Below are 22,509 nucleotides of genomic sequence, written 5' to 3' on the forward strand. Positions count from 1 at the left end.
TTTCTGAAGAAGGGTCTAGGCCCAAAACGTCAGCCTTCCTGCTCCTCGGCCTGCTGTGGTCATCCAGCTCTACACGTTGTTATTCCATTAGCCTGTTTACTTGCTTATTTTTCAGTATTCCAGACAGTGGAAGGGTTCTGGGAAAGCTGGGCCAGTTTCAAACCACTTTACTGTATAGTGAATATGAATTTCTGTTTTTAAGTTCATTTAGGGAGAGAAGTTGAGTGGTAACCTATTATTTTAGCAAAGATGTGCTTTTATATAGTGCTTTTCACAATCACCAGCCATTTCAAAGCACCTTACAGCCAATACTTTTTTGAAGCACACACAGAGCTGTAATGTAGGAAACATGGCAACTATTTTGTGCTCAGCAAAGTCCTTTAAAACAGCAGTGTGATAATAACCTGATAACCTGTTTTCCTGCAATGCTGATTGAGGGATAAATATTGTTAAAGACATAGGAGATAAGAGCATTGCTCTTCAAGAAGTGACATTGGATTTTGTCTATCTACCCAAGCAGGTAGATGGGGCTGAGAAATTCAGAAACTATTTAAGTAAATATACGTGAAACTAGTAACGTATGGTTCATTGAATTTTACTCTTCATTTAAATGACATGATGTGCTGGTCCTGTTTCGTTTAATATGACAGTGGTTTTAAGCTGGCTTTCAATAACTGATGGAAAATTTGACCCTGCTGCCTGTACTTCAAAGTGGTTTCATTGCAAAGAAAGGGATATTACAACAGTACAAAACTGTGAAGTTGAAAGTCCTGCAACATTTCCGAATGGATTTGCTAGGAAATTTATTTGCAAATATACTGCAAACATGCATGTTCCAGTTATTGCCACAAGTTAAAAATGACTTTCTAATACACAGGTGGGGGGCTTCGAATCCACAAAAGTATACTAATTAGTCAAAGAAACGCACGCTATGGCCATCTAAGGATTCCTGCATATTCGTCCTTGTATAGACAGATGATAGGAATCATTGAGATAGGCCTTACTACTACAACTGATTCAGGAAACAGTCCAAAAACTAAAGAATGCACCTGTGAGTGCACTCAAAAGTTACAACTTTGCAAAGTGGGGAAATGCAACTTCATTGGAAGTTCAGAACAACAGTGACCCGTTTTCCAGAACAACAGTGACCCATTTTCCATAAAGACTGCAATGCATGGGGAGTGCAAAGTGATAGAAATCTTCTGTTCTGTGGTTACAGAAAAGGTTAGAGTTCAGGCTTCGGGTGAAGTCAAGCTTAAGTTTGGTACAATATAAAAAGGTGGTGTTTAGTTAATCATGTTTTTAGTCATTCGTTTAGCAAACTCTTGAAATGTGAAATCTTCATACAGCATTTATTCAGCTATTAAGTGGAAAATAAAATTTTATTTTAAAGTTATTGGTCTTGAGCATGCCAATTGATTACTGTAATGTTTAATGAAATCCACTTAATTCAGAATCCGAAATAAACTGCCTGAGCAATGCACGTTCATAGGCAGCTCTCACTGCATCTGTGAGGACAGTTACAGAATTAAAGTTTCAGATCTGTTTTCTTCAGGACCTTAATTTAACATTCTATGAAAGGTAATCAACCCAAAATATTAACTCTGTTTTCCTCTTAACTTGCCACACTGAGTATTTCCAGAATTTTCTTTTTTCCATTTTCAGATTTTTGTACATATCAGTCTGGTCAAGAAATTGTATTTACTTTTAGAAATCATAACTTTCCCATGATTTAGAAAAGTTGCAAATGACATTCTCCTTGTCCTTGGCATCCAATTAGAAACAAATTTCCACCGTGCACTCCCTTACAAAAGTGGCACTGACAAAATTCTGGATAAGTCTGTACATTCATCTGAACAAAGAAACAACACTCAAAAATCAGTTTTTCAACTCATTAAAATCTCCTTTTTCCCCCTGAAACAGTACATAAATAGAAACTGATTTGTTCCTGAGGGAAGAAACCCCAAAGCTTTTGAATATTTTGAGATTAAAAAAAAAACTCTTAATTGAAGAAACAAACACATCACATGCATAACATTCAGACAGATGTTAAGGAACCTCAGAATGCTCACAGCCAGGTTAATAAAACTTATATTACATAGAGACTCAATCTTTTCAACACTTAAATCCTCATTCAAATCATCATAGAATCGTGAAAGAACATCACTGAATCTCTACAGTATGGCCGTTCAGCCCAACAAGTCCACACCGACCCTCAGAGCATCCCATCCAGACCCATCCCTCTATAACCCATCTAATCTACACATCCCTGAAAATTACGGGCAATTTAGCATGGTCAATCCACCTAGCCTGCACATCTTTGGACTGTGGGAGGAAACCTGAGCACCTGGAAGAAATCCACATAGACAGTTGCTCGAGGGTGGGATCGAACCCAGGTCCCTGTCACTGACAGGCAGCAGCGCTAACCACTGAGCCACCACCTCAATGCTCTCCCTATGGATTTCAGATCCTGTGCTCTTTGTAAATTTCAGATCCAAACTTCTGTCCCTCTTAAACATAAACAACTCTAGAACCCAGTCAAACAAAAAAAAAATCATCTTGCAATTTTTTTTTTTCCTTTATTCATGGGACGAGGGCACTGCTGGCTAGGCAGCATTTATTAGGCAGCATCCCTAATTGCCCAGAGGGCGGTTAACAGTCAACCACATTGCCATGGGTCTGGAGTCATATGTAGGCCAGACCAGGTAAGGATGGCATTTTCCTTCCCTATAGGAAATTAGTGAACCGAATGGGTTTTTCCAACAATCAACAATGGATTCATGGTCATCATTAGACTCTTAATTCCAGATACTTTTTTTTTTTTTAAAAATTGAATTCAAATTCCACCATGGCTGGATTCGAACCCAGGTCCCCAGAACATTATCTGGGTCTCTGGATTAACAGTCCATCGATAACACCACTATCGCAGTCAATCAAGTATTTCTGAAGTGCAGTCATATTGTAAAGGTAGAAAACCCATCAGCCAATGCACACACAAGCTCCCACAAACATGATAATGACTGAAGAAGTTGTTTTGGCTACTGACAGATAAACATTGGCCAGAGAGCATCAGGGATAACTCCTCTTTTCTTCCTTGAAAAGATGTCATGGGATCTTTTATATCCACCTGAACAAGCAGATGCACTAATGTTTAAATGTCACTCCTGAAAGACAGTCAACCATGGACTCCTGGTCCAAAGTTTACATTAAATTGTCTTGTTTCTCATTCTTTCCACTGATTCTAGCCATTCTGTGTGGCCCTTTTCTGTTTTCTTTAGGTTTCAAAATAAAAATTGAAACAAATTACAAAAATCAGGCTTATAAAAGGGGAATAGTAGATACAGTTTTCAGTTTAACTAAGAATCTGTTAAAAAGTATTAAAATACAAAAAGCAAAAAAGATTGAGCTAGAAAGAAGGACAATTAGCACAAACTTTAGTCTATAATGCAAAAGTTCAGTAAATAGAGGTCAAAATTTCAAGATTGCCAGCAAGAGAGCTGGGACTGAGGCAAGGAAAAACTTCTTCATTCAGTTATTAGAATTTGGAGTGTGCTACTTGAAGAGTGGTGGAGGCGGATTCCATAGGTTACAAGAAGGGGGCTAGGCAAGTATCTAATTGAGAAAATCACATTTCAATCAACGGTACTATTAATTTGGGAACATCTTTAAGTTACAGATAAAAACAGAATGAGGTATTTTAATTTAGAAGTTCTGCTAGACTTCCAGATTCACAAAATTCAAACTGGACAAATTTTTACTTAAGACTCAGTTGATTGTCCTCAATTGATTAGTCCATTACAGTTCAGGCTATTTGTGTTCCCGTACAGCTTTTTGATACATATACAGGTGAGACCATATAGTTTTCAATTTCCACGGTCTGTCTTACTTATGCTGCAGAAAGAAGTCATAATAATGTTCCAAGTTAAGATTTATCACAAAAAAAACCAACACTGAAATAAGTTTCAGCATGGCCACTTCCATTTTATTATGGTTAATAAAATAAAGGTGTCCTTCTTGCTCCGTCCTTTGAAAAGGCCACAAAATAACGCATTGGTTCACTATCAAAAATACTAAAAAACACGTCTTACTGAAACGAATGGGACTCAACCTACTTGAAAAGTCTCTCGATATAAAGCACACAGGAAAGGAACACATTGCTGAAATGAAAGCCGAAAAGGAAACACTCCAGCCAGTTTCATGTGACCCTATTCCCTTAGCGGGAATGTACAGGAAGAGGAAACATTTCCTGTGAAACGTTTCTGAAGAATTTTATAAAATGAATTTACTGGGCTTCTAATGCAGTGTTATACTTTTCGGTGTATTTTCAACATAAAAAGGCCAATAATTTAATACAATCTAATAATTACGTTTCAAAATGAGAAGTGATGGTTAGTCTGTTCCACAAGACTTGCCATGCCCCCATTACACTGGCAGTCTGCCAGAAATTTGCTAATAGTCCCTATCCAGCTATGCTACTTCTGCATTACTGGATTTTTTTAACAATCAGAGTGGAATTGGTTAAATGATTAAGACGCGTCGGCTTCACCAAAAACAAGGGAATTTCTACGGGTATTCAATATCTCAAATGATCGACAAAAAAAATGATGCAGACCTTCGGATGAAATTCCGTGGTGTAACCCAAAGCTTCCTTTGTTCGAGGTAACAAAAAGAAACATGAAAAAAATGCATCGACATGATCGTTCACCGGTTGGGTACTATGCATTTGGATCCATTGACATGTTAATTAGAAAGCGTTTTTTTTTAAAAAGAAAAACAAAATCTTGATTAAAATCCGTTAAATTAAGGGGAGGAGTGAAATGCAAAAGAACATTAAATCTCGGCATGGCGTTTACACTAAATTCGGACAGATAGTATGAATAGGTTACAGTAAGGAACGAGGAGCACAGTTGGGAAGGAAGGAGGAGGAAAGAGGATGTTAGTAAAAGGTTGATAGAGGAGCCAAATGAGTAAAATAAAGTAACGGATAGCCATTTGAACCTCAAATCGCCTTCTCGCTTTCTGCTGCCATTCGTTTCAATGAAAAACGGTGGGAATGTCGACAATCCAAAATAATAACTTGAAAGAAGTAGCCCATGAAAAAGTCCACTGACCGCGACCTGTCAGGTGGCGATTGCAGGATGGTCGCTTCTACATGAGACGCCCCTCCCCCACCCAGCGGCATTTTATACACAATCCCTTGAACCGTTATTCCATTTCAACTTCAAAATACTAAAATCGATCCTCCCCTTCCTCCCTCCCCCATGACGGGAGCGCATAAATCGGTAGCCTTTATCGCCTCGGCATTTCCGTGTAGCATACTCACCCTAGCAGTGCAACTGCCCTGCCTAGGCTCAGACAAACATCAGCAACCCGCCCGTTGCTCGGCAATAACGTTATTCCACATAGCGGCCGCTCGAGCAGAATGGACGGGCAGGCGCTGGGGGGAGGGAAGATTGTTTGAGGCATGCGCAGAGCGCCACAGGCCGTGGACACCGTCCAAAAGCCTCAAGCTCCATCTAGGCGGAGCTAACACCCCCTCATGATTGAAGGAGTTCTTGACCAATCGCAACCGCGGGCATGCCGTCACCGCGCCAACCGCGGCTGTCGGGGGCATCCACAGGGTGGGATCTAAAGTGTGGATCTCTGGAATTAATGGAAGGGCGGGAAAAAATAAAGGCAGGTACCCGGATTCTCCCACAAACTGTCCCGCAAGCATTTCTGGGAATTGTATTTCCTTTGGCTTGCGGCAGCTATCCTGTCAACCGTCCAAAGCTCCGTTCCCGCAGACATCATTGACTCTCACGTAGAAATACAGACTCCAGCATTCTCTGAGGAGACGCCTCCTTCGCTGAACCTGATGTCTCTATGGTGAAAGGAAGCCCAAAGTTTAATTTGAATCCGGTGCTGATTGGTTCAGGGGCAGTGTCCTTTCAGCGGCGCTGGAGTTTAACCAAAGCCGTGCGGAGCGTTTTCAATTAGCAACCTTTTTGTTTTGCTGTCAACGTTGTTTTTTTTTATCGAGAGGTACTTTTAACCTTTCGCTGTATGATCGGACAACATGAAGGCCTCCTGCGAGTCGAACATCGAGGACGATTTGGAGACGTATCTGAAAGGTTTAAGAGGTAAGCGAATGACCGAGTCGAAGGGGCAGGCTCGTTTATAGGAGACAGCTGTCAGTTAAAGGCACGGATAAGCAAGGCCGAGGTTGGTCACCAAGGCTTGTTGCAACATCTGTATTTGTTGATAAGTTGTACGTTCGAAGAAACAGCTCCTGTGTACTCACATCGCATCAAATTGTTAACTGTGTAGAGATGAAAGTTTGGTGAATTTTCTGGAACTGCTGAAATTGCATGTTGTTTGGGAGGGCAAACGCCCCATGGACTCCGATGAGAAATATACTGGCATGTGGATTTTGAAGAGTGCTTAAATTAAAAGCACTGCAATTATGAGGAACAACTGTTTTGCCCTCCTTTTCTGTTTGCTTACAAAATACGAATATAAAAAAAAAACAGATTTGTGATTGTAAGAACTGCCGATGCTGGAGTCTGATAGAACACAGTGTGGAGCTGGAGGAACACAGCAGGCCAGGCAGCATCAGGGGAGCAGAAAAGCTGACGTTTCGGGTCGGGACCCTTTTTCAGAAAATTTTTATAAAGATTTGTGAATCACGTTCAGTACTCCTGAGATTCGCCATGCAACGATGACAGATTGTCATTTGCAGTGAAACGTATGTCGACTTGATTTCATTTGAGCCATTGGGCGAATCTACAGTGGTAGTGGAGTTACGAAAAATAAATATGTACATTTTGAAAATGTATGAACTTAAAACAATTTCTATTAATGTGATACCGGAACCAGCTGATCATCACACGATTTTGTCAACCCAGGAATGCCCTGTCCAGAATGCACTCCCACCCTCATTTACAACTCCCATTTTGATTTTGCCATTGTTGATGGCCTCTCCTGTCCCTCATTGTTCAGCCTCTACTCCTTCTATCTGCTTTTTCAATTCCAATTATTTACATATCTGCTCCTGGGGCGGAAAAGAAACATGCACCCTACGTTGCTCACAACTGCATTTTCTCCATTCCAATTGTCTAGCCCTTGGCTCTCCGTTCGCCATAATGCTTACATATCCACAATTTCTTTAACCGGAGCTCAGTATTCGTGCTGGTACCTGAGTAAAACCATTGGTATTCCATACCTTAGTTCATCTCCCAATGTGAACTAATAACTGTTTCCTAAGGGTGAAGGGTACATACAGTGCAGAAGTGGATCATGCAGTCCACCATGCTTGTGTAATTAGTTCTGTTCTTATACACTTTTTTTGGTATACATCCAATTTTCTTCTGAAAGTTACAGTTGAATCTGCTTTTGTTCTGCTTTCATGTTTAATTATAAGCTATAAAACGGAGGAGCAGAATTAGGCCATTCAGCTCATTAATTCTGTTCTGCCATTCAGTCATGGCTGAGATGTTCCTCAACACCATTCTCCTGCCTTCTCCCATAACCTTTGATCTCCACATCAATCAAGAACCAATCTATCTTTGTCTTAAATACTCTCTATAACTTGGCCTGCTGCAGCAATGACTTCCACAGACTAACCACCCTCTGGCTGAAGAAATTCCTCCTCATCTCAGTTCATTCCAGGTCATAGCAAATTACATCTCAACCATGAATGGCGGAGCAGACTTGATGAGCTGAATGGCCTAATTCTGCTCCTATGTCATATGACTTATAGTTAAACATGAAGGCAGAATAAAAGCAGATTCAATTGTAATTTTCAGAAGGAAATTAGATGTATACCAAAAAAAAATTTTTGTTCATCTGCTTTATGGTCCTTTATGCATAACACAACAGGTTTTCTCATCCAAACACAGACCACTAAAACCATAAGATGTAGGCACAAAAGTTAGCCATTCATCCATTGAGTCTGCTGTATTATTTGGTGGGAAAATAGCTGATTTGATAATCTTCAATTCTACTTTCTTGCCTTGTCCCCATAACTATTGATTACAAATTACTAATTATGATCTATTTCTTGCCCTGAACATGTGTAACAAGCAAACCTCTACAGCCGTCTATGGTACAAATAAAGTCAGAAGTCAGAATATTAGGTTATAGTCCAACAGGTTTATTTGAAATCTCCAGGCTTTCAGAGTATTGCTCCTTTGTCAGGTGAAGAGACTTAATTTCAAATAAACCTGTTGGACTATAACCTGGTGTCATGTGACTTCTGACTTTGTCCACCCCAGTCCAACACCAGCACCTCCTCGCCATAGCGAACCAGTGAATTGGTTTTTAAAAAAAAATCATCCGAGAGAAGAAATTTCTCCTTAGCTTTGTTTTAAATGGATGCTCCCTTTCCATCGGATTATGTCCTTTGGTCCTAGACTCTCCCACAAGGGGCAACAACTTCACAGCATCTACACTGTCAAGCTTCCTATGTTTCAATAAAGTCCAGTGTCATTCTTCTAACATCCAATGAATGCAGACCTGGACCACATCAGGTGCTATTGCATCTCCTCTGCCCATAGTTATTACTCCCTTTCTACCTTCAAAAACTCCTGTCCCTGCTTCCACCATCTTTTTCTCCAAATACACATACGGAGAACTTACTCAGCTGCCATCTCCTGGCTGTACCTTTTCAACTAGCCCTCAATCACTGTTCTGCATTGCCAGACTGCTCAGCTGTCCAGCCTTGGTGAGTTGCATTTTTTTTTTTGTCGTTAAAATTTGGTGCTGTGACAAAGTAACACAATAATAAGCATTCAAGTCCTCAATGTTTTCCGCTAATCACCTCAACTCCATTTACCCACCTTATTACCCATGGAATACCCCGAGGCCCAATTCGGTTGTAGTCAGTGACTTTAATGAGGCCAACCTTGCGGGTGCTACCAAAATACCATCAACGTGTCTTCTGCCCCACCAGGGGGCCAAATATCCGTGACCATTGCGACACAGCCATCAAAGGTGCTTACTGCTCTATACCCTGTCTGCACTTTGGAAAATCAGATCACAACACTGTGTCCCACTTCCTGGCTTTCAAGCAGAAGTTGAAACATGAGGACCCAGTACAGAAAGTAGCACAGTGTTGGTCCGAGGCAGCAGAAGAGCTTCTGTGGGACTGCTTGGAATTGGTGGACTGGTCCATATTCAAGAACTCCAGCGGCCAGCCCCCAGGTGAGTATGCCGCTACCGTCATGGACTTCATTAGCAAGTGTGTAGAGGACTGTATGCCAAAGAAGTCAATCCATATGTTCCCCAACCAGAAACCATGGGTGAACCAGGAAATCCATTGCCTACTAAAGACCAGGTATGTGCTGTTCAAGTCAGACGGCCCTGATCTTCACAGGAAATTCAGATATGACCTCTGTAGGGCCATTAGAGATGCCAAGAAGTAATACCAGACTAAGTTGGAGAGCCAAACTAACCACATGCGTACCTGTCATTTCTGGCAAGGCCTACATGACATAACAGAAGAACGGACAAAAATACATCCCTCCCTGATGTGCTCAATACATTTTACGCTCGGTTCAAACAGAGCCTCTGCAAAACGGTGTCACCTAATCCAACAGCCTCAGATGCACCTGTTTCATCAGTAACACTGCAGATTTCACATTGGCCTTTTGGAGAGCGAACCCACAAAGTGACTGGCCCAGATGGAGTCCTCAGCCATGCACTCAGAGCCTGTGCAGACCAGCTGGCTAGAGTGTTCACTGACATCTTTAATCTCTCCTTACTACAATCTGAAGTCCCCACTTGTATCAAGAAGACCACCATCATTCCAGCACCAAAAAAGACCATTTAACATGCCTCAATGACTACCACGTGGTGGCTCTGACCTCCATAATTATGAAGCGCTTCAAGAGGTTAGTCATGGCTCATGTCAACTCTAGCCTCCCAGCCTGCCTTGACCCCTTGCGATTCACCTACTGTCTCAACAGATGGCAGACAGCATCTCCATGGCCCTGCACTCATCCTTGGAACATTCGGATAACAAGGACACCTACGTCAGGCTTCTACTTATTGTCTACAGCTTTGCCTTCAACACTATAATTCCAACCAAATTAATCTCAACTCTGAGACCTTGGTCTCTGCTCCACCCTCTGCAACAGGATCCTGAACTTCCTGACCCACAGTGTATAATTAGTGAGGATAGGCAACAGCGCCGCGTCCATGACAATCCTCAATACCAGCACCCCGCAAGGCTGTGTACTCAGCCCCTTACTGTATTCCCTGTACACTCATGACTGTGTCACCAAATTTCCTCTTAACTCCATCTACATGTTTGCTGAAGACGCCACCATTGTAGACTAGATCCCAAACAATGATGAGACAGAATACAGGAAAGAGAGAGAGTGCTTGGTGGTGAGGTATAAAGAGAACAATCTTTCCCTCAATGTCAGAAAAACTAAAGAGCTGGTCAGTGATTTTAGATAGTGAGGTGGAGGGCATACTCCTATCTACATTAATGGAGCTGAGGTGGAGATGGTCAAGCGTGTCAGGTTCCTAGGAGTGACAATCACTAACAATCTGTCCTGGACCACCTACATAGATGCGATGGTCAAGAAGGCACAAAAAAGCCACCTGAGGAGGTAGAGGCAAAGGAAATGTGGCATGTCCATAAGGACTGTACCAACTTTTATAGATACAGCATAGAAAGTATTCCAACCGGATGCATCATGGCTTAGTGTGGCAACTGCTCTGGCCAGGACCATAAGAAACTGCGGCAAGTGCGAACACAGCCCAGTCTATCACGCAAGCCCAATCTAACATTGATCTTCCTTTTTGTGCACCTCTCTGCAGCCATAATATTATATTCCTCAGCCTGTGCTATTCCCCCTATGGACTTTGTGTGGTATGATATGTGCTGCACGCAAAACAAAACTTTTCACTGTACGTAGGTACATGTAACAGTAATAAATCCAAGCCATAAACCATTTTATTTGTATCCCATATTAAAATACCTATTTATAATATTGTACCAGTATACACAACAATTAAGGGAGAGCATTCCACGTTTACACTTGAGTAAAGTGTTTCCTGATTTTTATTTCAAATGTCAGCTCTAATGATAAAATTCTGTCCCCTTATTGCAATTGTTATTGCAATTTTAAATAAGTGCCACAGTTTTGCTCACCTGCTTAATCTGTGCATGAATCTTTGTGACTTCCTCCTCCCATGTGCACAGCTTTATTTACTGAGGGTTTTCATTTCATTACAAGCTTTGAATATTGTTTCATGCTTATACTTACAATATACCAATATACCTGCACTTTAGGCATCCCGTTTGATCCAAGTTTAAACTGAGACCAGTTTAGAAAGACCACTTTCATATCATTGCCCTGCCATATTTCACCTGTTTGCAGATTTAAATCTTCCTCGCACTTTTTGTAATTTTTGAGTTTTTGATTCCTTTACTGCCCCGATTGAGTTCCCATTCTTCATATAAATTTCATCTTATTGAAAATTATGCATACATCCTATCGTATACCAGCTCCCTTTCCTGTTTCCATTGGCCTTCAGCAGCTCATGGTTCACAATACCTCAGATCTAACATTCATTCGATTTTGCTTAAACTCTTTCATGACCTTGCCTTATCTATCTTCCTACTTGTTTTCTGTAGTCCAAATCTCTGTGACTTCGTGTGCACTGTTCTCATAATTTGGTGCACCTTCAAGTCTGCCCTTTTGTACATCAACCCCTCCCCCATGTCCTTCATTCTAATAGTAGCAAATTAATTGTACCCCCAAAATGAATAGTTGGTATGCAGTGTTAATGATTGGCACCACGACTTGTCAGGCTGCTTGTCCAATGTTGAGAATTGGATGAGCAGAAACTTCTTCCGATTTAACTGTTGGAGAAAGTATAAGTCTATGCTACAAATTCCACTCCCTTCTATCCCTCTTACTCTCAACCTTCTGAGACTGAACCCTGCTGTGCATTTGTGCTGTCATTTTTAACATTGTGATTTACTACCCCTTCTCTGTGTCATCACTAAGGCTGTCTATTTCCACCTCTGTTAGATTACCCAGCTCCACTTCTTCCACAGGTCCCTTGCTGCTGAAAACCTTGCGCAGTTCTTCTAAACTTGAATATTCTAGTGCAGCTGTGGCCAGCCTCCATGTTCTACATTGTAAACCTGAGGTCATTCCAAAACTATCCTTTTCTGCACCTAATCCTATTCACCCATCACCTGTCTGCTTGCTGACCTACACCTGCTCCCCAGGTTCACAACTCATTGACAAAAATTCTTATTTTTGCTTTCAAAACTTTCCTATGGCCACAATGCTCCCAATCACTGCAATTCTTTCCATCACAAACCTCTGGGATATCTCTGCCCATCTATTTTTGCCCTTTTAAGCATTTCCCCATTTTTATTACACCACAATTTGGTGGTCATGTCTTCAACTGCCAAAATATTAAGCTCTGGAATTCCCTCCCTACACCTTCCCACTTGTCTCTCTCTCTTTCTGCCTGTTATGACATTCATTAAATGCTACCTATTTAGCCAACCTTGGTCATTTGCTTCAAAATCTCCTGTGAAGCACCATGAGGTGTCTTATCTTGTTTTTTAAAAGTGACATATGAATGTGTTGTTTGACTGAAGATTAGAATTTGACTGTTTTGTCATTCTTAGTGTCTTGACAATGTCATGAGGTAAGTTGTTATCGACTGTTACTTGCTACCAGTTAACCTGTTTTGTTTCTACCTCAAACTTTTCATTGAATTTATGTGCCCTGCATGATATGAAGATTACCGACAAGGGTAAGGTCCTTCTACACCTGACAGCATATTTTATTTATTTGTAAATGTAAGTGATCATAAAAATGTCTGCATTCCAAATTGGGTTCATTCTGCCATTCTTGTATTACTGTTTTTCTATTTTTGATTGCAGAAAGGGCTAATGAAAGCATCCAGAAATTGAAGTGTACTCTAGAAGAAAAAAATCAAGCAGAATCGTCAGAACCATCTTCACTAGCTGACACTGTCCAGACAAATTCAGTAAGTCCCTCAGAGAGGAGACAGTGTCACAGTCCAGTGGCATGGCAAGAACTAAAGCACAGTCATGCAGGTGATCACTGATTAATGTTTATTACCTCTGTCACTGAAGGCGGTAAAGGTTATGGTTTTGCCTCTGGTTTGTTAGTCTTTTTGTGAACAGTATATCTCAACAGCTAATCAATGAATGTCAACAAAACTTGGCACATATTGTATGGCCCAAGGAAAAACAGATTAATTTTTGCCAAAGATGCTGCTCAAAACCTGGACCCAAAATTTGCTATGCCATGAATATTGGGAGTTTGGATGAATTGACCTTTTTATTTAAAGACTGTGGGTTGTTTTTATTTAGAGTGCTGTCGATTGTTTCAAATTCTATGATGGAATGTGTTACAGTTGACAAAATGTGATCAGATCTTTCAGAGCAAGTTGTTGAATGTAGATTGACCTGAAACCACTTCAGTGAGATAGAAGCTCTTAATAAATAATTTATTATTTCAAATTTCTATTACAAAGCATCAACCAAGCAACAAAAGGCCTCAAGGAAGAGCTGTCTTTTTGTAATCGTTGGCAATCACTTGCTAATGAGTGTGATTGCCTGCATAGGAAATTCCGTGTCACTGATCATTGGTTCTGTGGATCATTGCATGGCTGATGAGCTGATCCTAGATCCGCATTTCTGACCGTACATTTGGCAGGTGTCTCTGAAGGTGGAATTGGTCCTTCGCATTGAAGTTGCTGGCATTTTTCTCTCTGGTTCTTTTACTCCACTTCTGCCTGCCAATGAGTGTTCTCAAAGAATTGTATTCTTTCATACATTTACTTCCCCCAAGACTGTTTATCTGAATAATGGTCTCCTATGCGTTGACATCTATGTTGCAATTTTTTTTAAAGGATGCCTTCAGGGAGACTTTGAAATGCTTCCTTGGTCTTCCTCTCCTTTTGAGTGCCTTCCTTGAGCTGGGCGAAGAAGATTTACTTTGGCAGTCGGACGTCAGGCATCTGAAGCACTTGGCCAGCCCAGCGGAGTTAGTTTCAGATGATTGTGACTTTGATGCTGGTGTTGTTGGCTGCTTCGAGGATGCTGATGTTAGTTTGTCTGTACTCTCCAGCTGATGCAGAAAATTGGTCTCAAACAACCATGATGGTACTTTTCAAAGACCTTCAGGTGGTGTCTATACATAGTCCGAGTATCAGGCTCATATAGAAGAGTTGGAAGGATGATTGCCTTTATATACGAGGATATCGGCATCAGCACAGACGTCATGGTTGTTAAAGACTCTCATCTTTAGTACGCCTATTGTAAAAATGTTGAGTTTGAACAATGTGGAGTACTCTGTTTGTTTAATTACTCTCGTATGGATTCAAGCTTTTAGCTTTTGAGATTGAAGCTTTACTCTTTTTTAAAATTATTGTCTACCTGGTGTTTTTGTAGACTGAATTTCATGTTTTCGGGGTAGATTGTAACAGATAGTAGCTACAATCTTCTGTGCCTAACAGTATGTGAATGTGTTGAGTAACTGACCACTACAGTAAACAAAAAGAAATATCAAAATATGGTTAATAAGATTTGATTTGTCCAGTGTTAACATCAGTTGGGATCATAACAATAAACATGTTTACAATATTTGAAATGTATGTGACCCTAAAGTTAGGGTCCAATAAGCCGCCTTTCACTGTAGGATCTGACTTGTCTTGTGTTAGCATAAGCCGGAATCATAACACTCTCTATTTACATTTGTCTGGGTCCATCCTGATTTTTGGATATCTCTGTAAAATCTGTTCACAGCTTTTCAGTGTGTTAGTGCATACATATGGCTGAGTAATACATGGATGTGTAGTTGAATAATTACTAATGTGGGTGGGGTATGGAGGTAGGGCTTATTGAGCTAAGTGGGTAAGGGTGGCAGATTGGTGACATGGGTTGTATTGGAGGCAGATGGGGGGGTGAATCAGAAATTCGGGGCTGAGTCATCTGTTGGAGTTAGTTCGAAAGGTGGTTTCTGGAGAGTTGGTAGTGGTTCAGGGAAACTTGGGTGAGGAGTCAAGGGACTGTGAGAGTGAGATTTCAAGGAGGAGCTGAAGTATTGTGGAGGTAGTTGACAGGTCAGGGGAATCGAGATTGTTGTGGATGCTGGAAGTGTAGTGTGCAGTTGTAACCAAGTATTTGCGCTGGGAAATTTTCTATCTAATGTGTTCCAAGTAATGACTTGGGTTAGTAAATCAGAACTGTCAGAAATTCTGTCAACAATACAGAGTTGGAGAATTTTTCAGAGGTTCCTGGAAATCAGTGGAATTCCTTTATAGAGGTTCAAACTTTACGTGCAATTCTCATTGAGTCAGTGTATCAGGACTTTCTCATGGTCCTAATATGCATCTGTTTAATCTCTGATCTCCAACTTTCCGAGACTAGAAAATCTGTGCCAGAGTTAATCTTTCAGATCTGTCACCTTCGCTGAAAATTCATTTGATCTGAAATGTTAACTGCTTATCTTTCTGCATACTGCCCGGCCTGCTGAGTACTTCCAGCACTGTCTTTATTTTTCATATTTCTAACATGCACAGCATTTTGCTTTAGATAAAATCATAATGTCTTGCCAGCTACCCAACTTTGCAGACGATTCCTGTCCTGATAACTAGAATTGTTTTAATTGTGGGCCAAATGTTATTTTTTTATCTTTGCTTACACTGTGACTTAAAATCACCTAATTTATATTGGTAATGCCATCAATGGCAAGAACCCTGTTAGATCATCAATTTTATGTTTGCCATTATTCAGGCTGATACTGCGTTTAACTGGTTGTGAATATATGTCCATTTGTTTTCTTTTAGTGTGCAAACTACATGTGTGTTCAATAGCAATGCTGTTAAAATGGAACCATGTTAGATAATAACATCTTTTTGATACAGTTAATGAGCTCCGAGCCCTATTGCGACATCAAGAAACGGAACAAAGACCAAGTTCAGCAGCTGCGACCAGCGCACATCCCATGGTAATACATAAGTAAAAAAGAATATAGTAATGTTTAAATAAATAAGTCAAATTTTTCTAGAAATTTTAATTGGATTTTAGACTGCAAGTTCTTGTATGTTCTAGTTGCAAGCTTATCTGTTTACATTTGCTTAATTGGTGTATGATAGGAAAGCATAAAATTAGTTTAGTGCTGCCTTAGTTGCTTTAGCCATGGAATACTGGAATTCTAACCCAACCAGTCAAGATCACACCCTCAACTTTCATTCACTTTGGCACATTACGTTAGTGGACTATTAATTCTAAAGTGAACCACCAGAATAACGCAGTACTCTTTTGTTGTGCATGTTGGGAAGAAGAAAGCAAGGAAAATGCAGCAGACTTTCTCAGTGATGCCACAGTGTCCCCATTTTTGCTGCCGGATGGCATAGTGAATCGTAACAGTGAAGAAGCCAAAATGTTTCACTAAATCTTAGGTTAGACCACAATATCTCAAATGGAAAAGAAAAATAATCTTAAAGGAGGTTTTTACCAAATGATCATGGATCTTCATCAACAATGATCGTAGTGCGGTTCATAATCTGAAATATCTTAGATGACTTGAGTCCCTTAAGTGAAGAGAATAAGTGAAAAAACAAGCAACTGTTATGAAACACGGATAGTAAACCAGATCAAATGAGACTTGCTAACATTGGATAACACAACAATGTGAAATTAAAATATTTAAGAAGGCAACAGTGAAGTAGGCAGCGCCCGGGCTCCTCTGTCCAGGCTTGCCCTCTTCTTCTGCTTTTGTCTTTTTTCTCTTTTCTTTTTCTTTCCCTTCCCCCTTTCTCAGTTTTACTTAGTTTTTGCTCAAACTTAACTGATAAGGAGAGCTCTTTGGTAGGAAGGCGGCTTCGAGGGGCTCCAAGCTGGGGTCTTTAGAGGCAGCATGGCTACAGAGTCGGCTGCCCTGGGAAGCCTGAGGTGGGAATCTCGCTTCCATGTGGAGTGGGACCCTGGCAGCAGCATGGCATGGGCTGGCATAACCCTGAAACGGTACTCTGGCAGCAGCACGGAGTGGGCTGGTGTATCCTGGAGTGGGACTGTAGCACCGAGAAGGAAAAACTAGACTATCTCTTTAAGTTTTTTTTTAAATTTTATTTTAATGTAAATGATGCACACGTGTGGCAACAGTACTCACTTTTCACTTTATTTTATATTGAACACACATGACAATAAATAGATGATTCAATGACACTGAAATGTCCGATTGGTCCTAACCAGGCTTTGAGTAGCAGACATCAGGCACCAAGCTTGCAATTTAAATAAAAATTAACATTTTTTAAATTATTAATATTGTAACTGTAGTAGAGCAAAGTAATTAATTACTTTGTTGTTTAAATGCCAACAACTTAAACCCAGTCTTCTTTGATCATAACCCAAGACAAACACAGTTAAGGGATAAATTCAAAGAAAAATAAGAGTTGTAACTGGCCAGTTCACTTAAGTAGTTTTAAGTGATGGTTGCTAATCCTTCACACAGTCCTTGGATAATGAATTGTCATAGGCAAGTGGTACTGTATATCTTGAATGCCAACGTCACCAGTCAATATATAAACAGCTTCCATTGACTGCTGGAGACTTTTATTTATGACTTACTGGGATTCTTTTCTCAGAATTTTCAATCATTTGACAACTGGGGATAACTGGAGAGAACAACCAAAACTCCATCTAGCAGCTTTCACAACTACATTGCCTAAACAAAAACAGTCAAAACCAGTTCAGACCTTAGTTTTTCTTTCTTTTTCAACATTCTCCTTGTTTGATCAGTATTAGTCTGTCTTTAGTTGCCTCTTTTAGCATCTGTGCAGCTGCCAGTCCTTGAGCACAATACATCTCGGGTGCTAAAATGTCTGCAGTATTCTTGGAACGATAATCAACCTGTAATTAGTGATCTAGGTCAGTTCCCATAAACAACCTTCAAGTTTGTTTGTTTGTTTGTCCTTTCCTTTTTTTGTAAACAGGCTGTTGTTGAAAGTTCAATTCTCAACTTCAGTTCACAGTTCAAAATCAGAAATGAGAAAAATAAAGAAAATCTGTAATGGTCCCAACACAACAGAGGTCTCAAATGCAAGAGCCACCTCATAGGCTTGACTTAGCAGCAGCTAAATAATGTTTATACTGGTTTTATTGCTGTTTTTAAATTGTGACCAGAAATTTAACTTATACACAGGCTAATATTTCTGATACAAGCTAGAATGTTTTGAAACCGATAATTAGGAATATCAATATGTACACTGGTGTCCCTTAGAATTTCAACATCACTTCGTTGATTTGCATTTGGCCCATTGTACTACATCCGGAGTACAATGTTCAGTTCTAGCTTTTGAAACATAAAAAATAGGAGCAAGAGTCGGCCATTTTACCTTTTGAGCTTGCTCTGCTATTTAACACAAATATGGCTGATCATTCAACTCCAATCCTGTTCCTGCTTTTTCCCCATGCCCTTTAATGCCTTTAGCCCTAAGAACCATATCCAACTCCTTCTTGTAAACACTCAATGTTTTGACCTCAACTGCTTTCTGTGGCTGTGAATACCACAAGCTCACCCCACTCTCTCTAGCTGAAGAAATTTATCCTCATTTAAGTCTGAAATGGTCTTCTCATGTATCTATTTGTGACTCCCCTAGTCATGAGGAATATCCTTCCTGCAGCTATCCTTTCTAGTCCTGTTAAAATGTTATGGTTTTCTGAGATTCTCCCTCATTTTTCAAGTGAATGTAGTTCTAACCAACCCAGTTTTCATAGGTCAGTCCAGACATCCTAGTAATCAGTCTGGTACACCTTAAAAAGAAGCAAAAAAACTATATATGCTAGAACTTTTTGTAGGAACTTTACAGCCTTCAGGACTCAACATTGAGTTTAACAATTCCAGAAAAGTGAACAACCTCCTCTACGTTCATTACCCTTCTCACACACCCATAAGTCCTGTCTTGAATGGGTTGGTCCCAGTATAGCCAACCCATTTTCAACCATTTCAACTTCTCGTTAGCACTTTAACCATCTTATGAGGAAAGCTGATTTGGCAAAAGATTTTTTTCTATCCTAGAAATGTACTATCTTGAGAAGGTAATGAGATGGACTTGATTGAGGCCTTATGATTTTCATAGGTGTCAAAAAAGTTAATTTCAAAAATGTTCTTTTCCAGCCATCAAAAAGTAGGGGTCAGGTTTGACAATTGTGTTGTTAAAGAAAAATAAGGTACTTGGGATTTAAATTAGGTAGTGACAGAATTATGTCATAGCCATAAAGGGTGGTGGAAACTGAAAGCCATGCACTCTTGTACATAAAACAAACATAGGAACTGCAACATATTTCCAAGTCAGAATGTTGAGCACCTTGTAGGAGAACTTCCAGGTATGGAAACGGTTGTGGCCTTTCTAGATGGTATTAGATTTAGAAGGTGCTATCTTAGGAGCCCTGGGAAATTGGAGATTTGCCAAAACCCTACAAACAAAAACTAAATGATTGACCAGATAATCAGATTTTGATGATGTTGATGAATGAAAAATACTGCCCAGATGTGGTTTGTTTTCTTTAATGCTATAGAATCTTTCAAAGCCAGTTGAGTTGGCCAACAGGACCTTGATTTAACACTTCTTCACCTGATAATGTGCCACACTTAAATAAACTTGGAAGACTATTTCAAATCTGTCTTTGAAAGCATGTCCTTCAGAATAGGAGGTGAGTGCTATCAACTGACACTCCCTACCATTGTATTACTACCAATATTTTATCTTATACCTTTATATCTTTGATAATACAAGTTACAGGAATGTGTATATTGTTAATTCAGTTTTATTTCGTCAAATGATTGTTGTACTGCTGACAAGTCCAACTTATGAGGAGTTTCTTGTACTAATAACCATTTTATTTTCCATTTTGGTTTGTGCCCATTCGGAAATAGTGGTTTTATTGTTTTTTGTGTGAAAGTATTTTAGCCATGAGTCAAGGCCAAGATAAGATCAGCCATGATCATATTAAACGGCAGAGGGGCTGAATTGCCTACTCCTGCTCCTAGTTTTCGTGTTTTGATAATTAACCACACCAGTAACCATCTTTCTTAAACATCAAACCCATTGAATTATTTGTGTAAATCCATATCTATAAATGTTAATGCATTCACTTGAAAATATTTAACGCATCATCATTACTTCTACATAGATTTGAAATTCTATTGAATTGTAATATCTTTTGGGCGCCTACGTGTCCCAAGACCTACTGGAAACCAAGGCACAGATTAGTGAAGTTCTCATTTATACCCACTTTAACCATCAATAAAATCAGCAATTGGAAAGGTTTATGCATTTTAAATACATTAGAAGTTAATACGTTAACAAAGTTAATTTGTCACATGTTACAGTATACAACTGAGTAGCAAAATATTTATACTTAAATTCAAATTTACATAATTATGTTAGTATTTTTCTCTCCTGTGGTTAGGTTCAGTATTGCTGAGGGGGTTCCCCCATGTGCTTAGCAATAGTATTGATTTACCATTGGCATATTAATATGTTATGAGTAACAGGGGAAAAAGCATCTATCTGAAGTGTAAAACAAATCCATTTGTGAATGAATCATAACATTATTACCCAGTTGTTCCAGCACCTTGTGATATCTAAGAGATCATTGATATGTAACAAGACTTGTGATTACAAGCTTTTAATTCACAATTCTAACTTTAGCTTTTTCTTGTTCGATCATCTTTTTACTTCTGACCCTTCTGGTTGGCAGTATATTGGTTGATTCCTAGTATTTGTTTCTAAATAATGCCTTCCCTATTAATGCCAAAGTAATCATACTTAATCCCAGTGATATTTGTAAAGCGACCACAGGATACAACTGACTGCAAAGTGTAAATTAGTTTGTGTTAAAATTTATTGCTTCCTTGTGGAAAGTGTGCAAAATAGCAAAATATGGCTCCATGACACTGATTAAACGTCCTGGAATAATAAGCAACAGCAAGTCAGAGGACAAGAATACTGCAGCTAATAACTCCCCTCCTGATTCCTCAAAGTCCCTTCACAAGGCACAGGTTAGGAATGTGATGGAATACACTCCACTTGCCTGAGTGGGTGCATTCCAATAATGCTCAAGAAGCTGGATATCACTTGGACAAAGCTGCCCACTTGATTGGCATCACATTCACAACCATTCAGTGCCTTCACCACCAATGCTCAGCATCAGCTGTATGTACTGTTTACAGATGCACTGCTGCAATTTCCCAAAGCTCCTAAGACAGCACCTTTTTTGACAATGTAAACTTGGCAACTTTAACAACATCATGGATTGAAATAATCAGCAATAACTCTTTCTGGAATAATTTCTTTCTTGAGATGAAAGAGACAAGGAGAGACTTTTATAAAGAAATTAAAAACAACATGCAAATTAGCCACTCCTGGGGAGAAACAACGTTAAACAAGCTGTTTCGTGGGAGCGAGGAGATAACGCTGCTTGATAAACTGCTGCCTCCTGACAAATGAGCAATTAAGACTGCCTGCAGAAGGAATGTCCCGAAGTAAAGGGTTAATTGCAGGAAAAACTGTTTCAAACAAACAGCTAACATCAAATGTGACAAGAAACAGGGAGCTACTTTTGATAAGAAGGCAAGTTACAGACCTGAGGTATTCAGAAGTGTGATCAATGTTGAGGCTGAAAAAATCTATTGAATCATCAATAATATCACACTAGAAATTTGAAAGAGGTAATTTTATATACGAATCTAACACCAGAACAAGTCAGTAGCAGAACTTCAAAGAACAACACTGCACAAGGACCAAACCCAGGACACTTGGTGGAACTTTGGCTAAATTCTATCATTTATCAGGTAATAGCCAAGTTGAATGGTAAGGCTTAACTTGCCTACTTGAGGGGTCTTATTTTAGTTGCTATACGCAATAAAGTTTAAATCATTATTTCAGTACTTGATCGTCTGTGAGATTTCTTAAGTAGCTGAATTAAAGGTAACGTGATGATTTGCCCGCAACACCTTCCAAACACATTACCATCTAGAAAGATCACAACCACAGATAGATGGAAGCACCACATGCAAGTTCCCCTCCAAGGTGCTCATCATTCTGACTTGGAAATATACCTCAGATCCTAAGTGTCACTGGGTCAAAATCCTGGAAATCTCCTCCTAGTGACATTGTGAGTCTACTTACACCAAATGACTTGCAGTGGTTCAAGAAGGCAGCTCACCTCAATGACAACTAGGGATAAGAAATAAAAGCTTGACTGGCCAGTGACGCCCACGTCCCATGGATGATTTTTTTTAAAAAATGTGCCAAGTAATAACAATTGAGTTTGTCTCCGTTGTAGTGTCATAGAGCCATACAGAATAGAAATAGGTCCTTTGCACCATGTCTGTGCTAGCCAACAAACACCAAACTACATTAAATCAGAGATAGTAGGAACTGCAGATGCTGGAGAATCCGAGACAACAAGGTGCAGAGCTGGATGAACACAGCAGGCCAAGCAGCATCATA

The 22,509-nt window shown here is 39.8% G+C and overlaps 2 protein-coding genes across 13 annotated transcripts in view; one reads left to right on the forward strand and one right to left on the reverse strand.

Moving 5' to 3' along the window:
• Nucleotides 1-5,447, reverse strand: part of cep170aa (centrosomal protein 170Aa) — a 128,822-nt gene extending 123,375 nt beyond the window's left edge. For 10 of the 12 annotated variants that reach the window (XM_048601222.1, XM_048601223.1, XM_048601219.1 and 7 more), the window contains exon 1: nucleotides 5,324-5,447. The gene's annotated coding sequence lies outside the window, so the exon portion shown is untranslated. Of the gene's footprint in view, nucleotides 1-4,112; nucleotides 4,183-4,998; nucleotides 5,088-5,323 lie in introns of those variants that run through there. The other 2 variants (XM_048601213.1, XM_048601214.1) reach the window with 2 other exon arrangements.
• A 223-nt stretch (nucleotides 5,448-5,670) lies between these two features.
• LOC125484039 (serologically defined colon cancer antigen 8 homolog) lies at nucleotides 5,671-21,796 on the forward strand. The gene is made up of 4 exons (XM_048601224.1): nucleotides 5,671-6,122; nucleotides 12,902-13,078; nucleotides 15,916-15,998; nucleotides 21,358-21,796. The coding sequence occupies exons 1-4, from the start codon at nucleotides 6,059-6,061 to the stop codon at nucleotides 21,502-21,504; spliced, it is 471 nt and encodes a 156-aa protein (XP_048457181.1). The 5' UTR covers nucleotides 5,671-6,058; the 3' UTR covers nucleotides 21,505-21,796.
• Nucleotides 21,797-22,509: the final 713 nt, after the last annotated feature.

Source organism: Rhincodon typus, chromosome 9 (genome assembly GCF_021869965.1).
Source record: "Rhincodon typus isolate 14 chromosome 9, sRhiTyp1.1, whole genome shotgun sequence".
Classification (NCBI taxonomy): Eukaryota; Metazoa; Chordata; class Chondrichthyes; order Orectolobiformes; family Rhincodontidae; genus Rhincodon; species Rhincodon typus.